The sequence below is a fragment of the Gadus macrocephalus genome, chromosome 13 (assembly GCF_031168955.1).
Source record: "Gadus macrocephalus chromosome 13, ASM3116895v1".
Lineage (NCBI taxonomy): Eukaryota > Metazoa > Chordata > Actinopteri > Gadiformes > Gadidae > Gadus > Gadus macrocephalus.
This window is the reverse complement of record NC_082394.1, coordinates 3,471,775-3,481,745: the sequence shown is the minus strand read 5'-3', so window position 1 is coordinate 3,481,745 and position 9,971 is coordinate 3,471,775. Positions and strand designations below refer to the sequence as shown.

General features: G+C 43.4%; 1 protein-coding gene across 4 annotated transcripts in view; it reads left to right on the top strand.

Moving 5' to 3' along the window:
* cpne1 (copine I) overlaps window positions 1-5,483 on the top strand; it is a 23,100-nt gene extending 17,617 nt beyond the window's left edge. For 3 of the 4 annotated variants that reach the window (XM_060069210.1, XM_060069209.1, XM_060069213.1), the window contains 6 exons: window positions 90-223; window positions 604-658; window positions 1,106-1,160; window positions 1,911-2,044; window positions 3,125-3,361; window positions 4,367-5,483. In XM_060069210.1, coding sequence (XP_059925193.1) covers window positions 90-223; window positions 604-658; window positions 1,106-1,160; window positions 1,911-2,044; window positions 3,125-3,361; window positions 4,367-4,495 — 744 coding nt within the window. In that variant the 3' untranslated portion in view covers window positions 4,496-5,483. The remainder of the gene's footprint in view (window positions 1-89; window positions 224-603; window positions 659-1,105; window positions 1,161-1,910; window positions 2,045-3,124; window positions 3,362-4,366) is intronic. The other variant, XM_060069211.1, reaches the window with a different exon arrangement.
* Window positions 5,484-9,971: the final 4,488 nt, after the last annotated feature.

The following is a 9,971-nucleotide window of genomic DNA, read 5'->3' as shown; positions in this document are numbered from 1 at the left end:
CACACACACACACACACACACACACACACACACACACACACACACACACACACACACACACACACTCATAATGGTTTGTGTGTCTGTAGGTGGGCATCGACTTCACCGGCTCCAATGGGGACCCTCGCTCTCCGAACTCGCTCCACTACATGAGTCCAGACGGTCTGAACCAGTACCTGTCCGCCACCTGGTCCGTGGGCCTGGTGGTCCAGGACTATGACACGTGAGTACATGTATACCTGTCTGTGTGTGTGTTTGTGTGGTGTGTGTGTGTGTGTGTCTCTCGTCCTTTCTCTCCCACCTAACCCTCTCTGTCTAGTTTCAAGATTCAAAGAGCTTTATTGACCTGGAAAACATACACACACACACACACACACACACACACACACACACACACTTCCCACATTGCCAAAGCACCAAAAGTAAAACAATTGGTGACAAATTATAAGCCAATCAGGGACAGCAAGGCTATGGGCCAATCAGGGATCGCCCCAGGTCTTTGGTCCCACCCACAAGACTGCTGATTGAATGCGATTCTACACTCAAGAGCTCTTATGACTTCTCGTGACCTCATGACCTCTCTCTCTCTCCTGTCCCTCTCAGAGATAAATTCTTTCCAGCTTTCGGTTTTGGAGCCAAACTTCCTCCAGATTACCAGGTCAGTAGTAACCCCTAGCTCTACATCCAGACTACTCAGACAATTCCAAATTGTCTACGTTTATATTAGGACGTCACCAACGGCTGAATCACACTTATTTCCAGGCTATATCCCATGATGCAATGCGGTTTTTATCGTCAGCGGATTCCTCCAACAGGGATGCTCTGTCACACATGGCTTAGGGTCGGCAGGCTTGTCAAATAAACTTCTTGTTGGCAAATCCAAAAAAACACGAGCACATGAACGGAAAACACAAAGGCTAAAGCCACAACGTCAACAGACGTTAGCAGTGAAACCGTCCGACCGTTCAGTACAGCGTGTGGGTACAAAACGTCCCTTTACTGGGGCCAGGTTATCCCTGTCAAACCAGAGTTGGTTGGTCTCGCCACACACACACATTCGCTCGTGTTCTTTTTTCTGAACTATCTTTTTCCTCCTGACCTGCAGGCGGCCAATCACCAATTTGCTCTCAACTTCAACCCAGCTAACCCCTTCTGCCAAGGTACACACACACACACACACACACACACACACACACACACACACACACACACACACACACACACACACACACACACACACACACACACACACACACACACACACACACACACACACACACACACACACACACACACACACACACACACACACACTATTTTGACCATTCAGTAAGACCTGGATTGGGCTTCGCGAGGTTTGTTTACTGCGTTGTTATGGTTACCGGTCTTGTGTTCCAACGGTTTATTAGGTTTCTAATAAATCGCTGTCTAATCAATACTTCATTCACTGCCTCTTCCGTGGTCATTACAATATTATGAATAGACTGCGTGGGGTTCTCCGACATCTCTCCCTCTTGGCCTGCCCATAACAGGTTCCAATATTAAGGGCTGCCTAATATTCGTTCGAATTTTGATTTATTTGTTGATATTCGAATTATATTCGAATAACGAAGTTCGGAGTCAAAGCCCTAATACACACACACACACACACACACACACACACACACACACACACACACACACACACACACACACACACACACACACACACACACACACACACACACACACACACACACACACACACACACACACACACACACACACACACACACACACACGTTTTGTCCTAGATCTCAAATGGTAGTGCTGATCCCCAGCCAGTGTCCGAGCGTGTGTTTAGTAAGGTACACCACCTGTACTCTAGGGGGTCTTCCCTGACCCCTAGCCTGTGTTGTGTCGTCCCCCAGGTGTCCAGGGCATCGTGGAGGCCTACCGCCAGGCCCTGCCCCAACTCAAACTCTCCGGTCCCACTAACTTCTCCCCCCTCATCAACCACGTGGCCTCCATCGCCTCCGCCGCCACCCAGGGCAGCCACGCCACTGTGAGGACTCAATACACTCACACACACGAGGCTGCTCATTGGTCACCGTAGGCAGTTTAGCCCTTCACCTAGAGCCTAACCTAGCACTCAACAGTATGGTCTTGATAGCACGCTATCGACTCATGAAGCGGACGTTAGTGTGGGATTAAGGATGTGTTCTTGCTTGAGGACGTGCGTACAGATTTACGCTGATGCAATGCAAGCGGTTTAGGAGATGGGAACATGTACATTGAGGGCATTCAGCAGACGCTTTTATCCAAAGCGAGATTTACAATAAGTACATTTGTCAACAGATAGAGAAACAATATATCACTGTCGGTACAGTAATGATGGTCATAGAACCAAGTGCCAAGCACTAACAATCGCTAGGTTAACGCACTCCCCGTATACAACAAAGATGGCTAGGATGAGATGCTACACGATGCGAAGGGCTATTTTTAAGTGCAAGGACGTACAGCATACAATAAGTGTGTAAGAGGGGTGTGGGGGGGGGGGGTAAGGGGGAGGCTATGCAGAGTCTAGGTGACCTTTGACAAGTTCAAATTAAGGGGTGTGTGAATGAGATCGGAGCGCGCCCTGACCCCCTGTGTGTGTGCAGCAGTACTTCCTGTCCCCCCCTGCTCTTCCTGTGTGTGCAGCAGTACTTCCTGTCCCCCCCTGCTCTTCCTGTGTGTGCAGCAGTACTTCCTGTCCCCCCCCTGCTCTTCCTGTGTGTGTGCAGCAGTACTTCCTGTCCCCCCTGACCCCCCCTGTGTGTGTGCAGCAGTACTTCCTGTCCCCCCCCCCTGACCCCCCTGTGTGTGTGCAGCAGTACTTCCTGTCCCCCTCCCTCTGACCCCCCCTGTGTGTGTGCAGCAGTACTTCCTGTCCCCCCCCCTGACCCCCCTGTGTGTGTGCAGCAGTACTTCCTGTCCCCCCCCCTGACCCCCCTGTGTGTGTGCAGCAGTACTTCCTGTCCCCCCCTCTGACCCCCCCTGTGTGTGTGCAGCAGTACTTCCTGTCCCCCTCCCTCTGACCCCCCCTGTGTGTGTGCAGCAGTACTTCCTGTCCCCCCCTCTGACCCCCACTGTGTGTGTGCAGCAGTACTTCGTTCTCCTCATCCTGACCGACGGGGAGATCACGGACTTCGACCAGACGAAGGAGGCGGTGGTGCGCGCCTCGCGGCTGCCGCTGTCCATCATCATCGTGGGCGTGGGGCCGGCCGACTTCAAGGCCATGGAGCTGCTGGACGGGGACGACGGCCTGCTGCGCTCCACCACCGGGGAGGCCGTCGCGCGCGACATCGTGCAGTTCGTCCCCTACACCAAGTTCGCCGACGTAAGTCTTGTCAGTTTGAGTTGCAGAGCTTTGAGTTTTGTTGTTTGTTTCCTACAGACTAAGGGCCGTTACGTAGTCGACGCATCGCTACGCATCGCTACGCACGCGCGTCCAAAAGGCTACGCGTCGCGTCGCGATAAGCAATATCATCCCACTGCAGACACAAATGGGCGTTCTCGTGTGGTATGAGTTCCCGTTTACGCAGACTGGAACGCCCCCTTCTTATTCTTCGTCGCCTTTCTCGCTGAACTGTATTAAAATTTCAAAGTGTACTACTCTACTCTACTGTACTACCATGTAAATTGTCGCGACGCAACAACCAGCCGAACCAGAGTTCGGCTGGTTGTTGTTGTGGAGCTGCATGTCAGCTAGCCGAGCCTTTATGTAAGGGATAACGTATAGAACGCCGGCCTAACCCTTTTCCCGATAACGACCCGGCGTTCTATACATTATCCCGCTTATTACATGACTACGAAAAAATAACTTCACACAAGTGTGTCTTTTTACAATTACCATTCGTAGTGTTGATCAGCAGAGGAATAGTCCGCCAATGACGTTGAAGGTTTCAGAAACAGCTGACCGAATACGCTGGGGTTGATATGTTACCGGACTACTTGCGTGGTGCTACCAAAGACGTGAATCAGAGGCAAAGAATCCAGTTTCCGTGACAGCAGTCAATATATGCTTGTCTCTCTGTCTCTGTCTGTCTCTCTGTCTGTCTCTCTCCCTCCCTCTCTCTCTCTGTGTCTCTGTGTCTCTCTCTCTCTCTCTCTCTCTATGTCTCTCTGTCTCTGTCTGTCTCTATGTCTGTCTGTCTCTCTCTCTCTGTCTCTCTGTCTCTCTCTCTCTCTCTCTCTGTCTCTCTGTCTATGTCTGTCTCTCTCTCTCTCTCTCTCTCTGTCTCTGTCTGTCTCTCTCTCTGTCTCTCTGTCTCTCTGTCTCTGTCTGTCTCTCTCTCTCTCTCTCTGTCTCTCTGTCTCTGTCTGTCTCTCTCTCTCTCTCTAGGCCCCACCCGGTGCGCTGGCTAAGAGTGTTCTTGCCGAGGTTCCCAACCAGCTGGTGTCTTACTTCAAGATGATGGGGCTGGAGCCCGGCAAGATGGCTCCGCCCAAACAGGCTGAGCTCAAACCATAAGCCACTCCCCTTCCCTGTCTGAGCCACAGCCCTACTGTGCTTAGGCCACACCCTCTACCATGCCTTATCCACGCACCCTACCACTGAATGCCAAAGCCACACCCCATATCGTGCCTAAGCCACACCCCTCAACGGGCCTAAGCCACATATCCTACTGCAGAATGCTTAAGCCACACCCCTACTGAAGCAGTCCTAGGACACACCCTGTTTATGCAATAATACGTCTATATGAAACCTTTAAAATGTACTCCATAGTTATGTAGCTCCTTTTAAACCTGATCATTGACAGAGATATAATCGTTGTAATTCCACGTGTTTCTTGGTCTGACTCAGACCAGAAGATGGACCCAAGATATGTCATATATCATGTATTTACTTTTATTATCATCTTGATGACTTTCCTGGAAGTAATGTCAATACAGGTCTGGTCTATCTTAGCATGTGCCAGCCGATAGCCCTGTTCTGTTACTCTAGCCGCTTGCCTCTGCCTAGCCGCTAGCTCTAGCTGCTTGCCTTGACCGGTATTGTGCCTAATTGTGCCAACTGGTTCAAACTAGTGCCTATTGGTTCTAACCAGTGCCAACCGGTTCTAACTAGTGCCAACTGGTCCTCACTGGTAATTTTGAGAATGTATAGACATGCTGCTCTGCACTATAATCTATAAGCTTCTATTCTTGAAGCCATTTTGCATCAACTTCCAATCTTCTCCCGAGATAATCAAAGGCCACTTCCACACGGAGCTGAATCATGAAGCGGGTTTGACTATACGGTCCGTCCGTTGCCATTTGCGTCAATCAATCACAGCGTGTACTGACGCTAGAGCGGGTATCCATTATTGCCACCAGGGGGCGCCAAACCCTCTCTATAATCAGTCTCTTCCAGGCTTTTGGTTGTCTGGGAGGAAGACAAGGCTGCAAAAGTGTCATGATTCCGCTTGAGCTTTGGTGTATTATGGCTTTTATACTTGAAATAAACAGATTTAATTTTACTTCTGTGTACTTGAATGTTTACTTGAGTCTCATTGTGTGTTGTAGTACTACGTGCACACTAGATGCTAGATGGTCTGATTTTATTTTTGACAAAATATTCACTCAATGAGTTTATGTTTGCGATCTATGACACTGTTGTTTTTTATTGGTTGTCATGAAAAAAAACATAAGGGAAATAATGGAAAAACACACATACATTTTAATGTCATGTATATCCACATAAGGGGTAACACTGTCGATATTCATCAAATAAAACATGGGGGGTAACACTGTTTTTCTTTGGTCGTCATGAAAAAAACCACAAGGGGTAACACTGTTGTTTTTTATTGGTCTTCATGAAATACAACATAAGGGGCAACACTGTTGTCTTTGTCAAATAAAATATAAGTCGTTTTTTATTGGTCGTCATGAAAAAAAACTTAAGGGGTAACACTGTTGTTTTTAATTGGTCGTCATGAAAAAAACATTGGGGGTAACACTGTTGTTTTTCTTTGGTCGTCCTGAAAAAACCCCACAAGGGGTAACACTGTCGTTTTTTATTGGTCTTCATGAAATACAACATAAGGGGTAACACTGTTGTCTTTGTCAAATAAAATATAAGTCGTTTTTCTTTGGTCGGCCTGAAAAAACCCCACAAGGGGTAACACTGTCGTTTTTTATCGGTCGTCATGAAAAAAACGTAAGGGGTAACACTCGTTTTTTATCGGTCGTCGTGAAAAAAAACATAAGGGAAATAATAGAAAAACACACACACATTTTAATGTCATGTATATCCACATAAGGGGTAACACTGTCGATATTCATCAAATAAAACATGGGGGGTAACACTGTTGTTTTTCTTTGGTCGTCATGAAAAAAACCACAAGGGGTAACACTGTTGTTTTTTATTGGTCTTCATGAAAAACAACATAAGGGGTAACACTGTTGTCTTTGTCAAATAAAATATAAGTCGTTTTTTATTGGTCGTCATGAAAAAAACCGTAAGGGGTAACACTGTTGTTTTTAATTGGTCGTCATGAAAAAAAACATAAGGGGTAACACTGTAGTTTTTTATTGGTCGTCATGAAAAAAAACATAAGGGAAATAATAGAAAAACACACAGACATTTTAATGTCATGTATATCCACATAAGGGGTAACACTGTCGATATTCATCAAATAAAACATAGGGGGTAACACTGTTGTTTTTCTTTGGTCATCATGAAAAAAACCACAAGGAGTAACACTGTTGTTTTTTAATGGTCTTGATGAAATACAACATAAGGGGTAACACTGTTGTCTTTGTCAAATAAAATATAAGTCGTTTTTCATTGGTCGTCATGAAAAAAAACTTAAGGGGTAACACTGTTGTTTTTAATTGGTCGTCATGAAAAAAACATTGGGGGTAACACTGTTGTTTTTCTTTGGTCGTCCTGAAAAAAAACCACAAGGGGTAACACTGTCGTTTTTTATTGGTCGTCATGAAAAAAAACAAGGGGTAACACTGTTGTTTTTTATCGGTCGTCATGAAAAAAACATAAGGGGTAACACTGTTGTTTTTTATCGGTCGTCATGAAAAAAACATAAGGGGTAACACTGTCGTTTTTTATTGGTCGCCATGAAAAAAAACAAGGGGTAACACTGTTGTTTTTTATCGGTCGTCATGAAAAAAACATAAGGGGTAACACTCGTTTTTTATCGGTCGTCATGAAAAAAACATAAGGGGTAACACTGTCGTTTTTTATTGGTCGCCATGAAAAAAAACAAGGGGTAACACTGTTGTTTTTTATCGGTCGTCATGAAAAAAACATAAGGGGTAACACTGTCGTTTTTTATTGGTCGTCATAAAAAAAAACATAAGGGGTAACACTGTTGTTTTTTATCGGCCGTCATGAAAAAAACGTAAGGGGTAACACTGTTGTTTTTTATCGGTCGTCATGAAAAAAACATAAGGGGTAACGCTGTCGTTTTTTATCGGTCGTCATGAAAAAAACATAAGGGGTAACACTGTCGTTTTTTATTGGTCGCCATGAAAAAAAACAAGGGGTAACACTGTTGTTTTTTATCGGTCGTCATGAAAAAAACGTAAGGGGTAACACTGTCGTTTTTTATCGGTCGTCGTGAAAAAAAACATAAGGGGTAACACTGTTGTTTTTTATTGGTCGTCATGAAAAAAAACATAAGGGAAATAATAGAAAAACACACGCACATTTTAATGTCATGTATATCCACATAAGGGGTAACACTGTCGATATTCATCAAATAAAACATGGGGGGTAACACTGTTGTTTTTCTTTGGTCGTCATGAAAAAAACCACAAGGGGTAACACTGTTGTTTTTTATTGGTCTTCATGAAAAACAACATAAGGGGTAACACTGTTGTCTTTGTCAAATAAAATATAAGTCGTTTTTTATTGGTCGTCATGAAAAAAAACGTAAGGGGTAACACTGTTGTTTTTTATTGGTCGTCATGAAAAAAAACATAAGGGGTAACACTGTCGTTTTTTATTGGTCGTCATGAAAAAAAACATAAGGGAAATAATAGAAAAACACACAGACATTTTAATGTCATGTATATCCACATAAGGGGTAACACTGTCGATATTCATCAAATAAAACATAGGGGGTAACACTGTTGTTTTTCTTTGGTCATCATGAAAAAAACCACAAGGGGTAACACTGTTGTTTTTTAATGGTCTTGATGAAATACAACATAAGGGGTAACACTGTTGTCTTTGTCAAATAAAATATAAGTCGTTTTTCATTGGTCGTCATGAAAAAAAACTTAAGGGGTAACACTGTTGTTTTTAATTGGTCGTCATGAAAAAAACATTGGGGGTAACACTGTTGTTTTTCTTTGGTCGTCCTGAAAAAAAACCACAAGGGGTAACACTGTCGTTTTTTATTGGTCGTCATGAAAAAAAACAAGGGGTAACACTGTTGTTTTTTATCGGTCGTCATGAAAAAAACATAAGGGGTAACACTGTCGTTTTTTATCGGTCGTCATGAAAAAAACATAAGGGGTAACACTGTCGTTTTTTATTGGTCGCCATGAAAAAAAACAAGGGGTAACACTGTTGTTTTTTATCGGTCGTCATGAAAAAAACATAAGGGGTAACACTGTCGTTTTTTATTGGTCGTCATGAAAAAAAACAAGGGGTAACAATGTTGTTTTTTATCGGTCGTCATGAAAAAAATGTAAGGGGTAACACTGTCGTTTTTTATTGGTCGTCGTGAAAAAAAACATAAGGGGTAACACTGTTGTTTTTTATCGGTCGTCATGAAAAAAACGTAAGGGGTAACACTGTTGTTTTTTATCGGTCGTCATGAAAAAAACATAAGGGGTAACACTCGTTTTTTATCGGTCGTCATGAAAAAAACATAAGGGGTAACACTGTCGTTTTTTATTGGTCGCCATGAAAAAAAACAAGGGGTAACACTGTTGTTTTTTATCGGTCGTCATGAAAAAAACATAAGGGGTAACACTGTCGTTTTTTATTGGTCGTCATGAAAAAAAACAAGGGGTAACAATGTTGTTTTTTATCGGTCGTCATGAAAAAAACGTAAGGGGTAACACTGTCGTTTTTTATTGGTCGTCGTGAAAAAAAACATAAGGGGTAACACTGTTGTTTTTTATCGGTCGTCATGAAAAAAACATAAGGGGTAACACTGTCGTTTTTTATTGGTCGTCATGAAAAAAAACAAGGGGTAACAACGTTGTTTTTTATCGGTCGTCATGAAAAAAACGTAAGGGGTAACACTGTTGTTTTTTATTGGTCGTCGTGAAAAAAAACATAAGGGGTAACACTGTCGTTTTTTATTGGTCGTCATGAAAAAAAACAAGGGGTAACACTGTTGTTTTTTATCGGTCGTCATGAAAAAAACATAAGGGGTAACACTGTCGTTTTTTATCGGTCGTCATGAAAAAAACATAAGGGGTAACACTGTCGTTTTTTATTGGTCGCCATGAAAAAAAACAAGGGGTAACACTGTTGTTTTTTATCGGTCGTCATGAAAAAAACATAAGGGGTAACACTGTCGTTTTTTATCGGTCGTCATGAAAAAAACATAAGGGGTAACACTGTCGTTTTTTATTGGTCGCCATGAAAAAAAACAAGGGGTAACACTGTTGTTTTTTATCGGTCGTCATGAAAAAAACATAAGGGGTAACACTGTCGTTTTTTATTGGTCGTCATGAAAAAAAACAAGGGGTAACAATGTTGTTTTTTATCGGTCGTCATGAAAAAAATGTAAGGGGTAACACTGTCGTTTTTTATTGGTCGTCGTGAAAAAAAACATAAGGGGTAACACTGTTGTTTTTTATCGGTCGTCATGAAAAAAACGTAAGGGGTAACACTGTTGTTTTTTATCGGTCGTCATGAAAAAAACATAAGGGGTAACACTGTCGTTTTTTATTGGTCGCCATGAAAAAAAACAAGGGGTAACACTGTTGTTTTTTATCGGTCGTCATGAAAAAAACATAAGGGGTAACACTGTCGTTTTTTATTG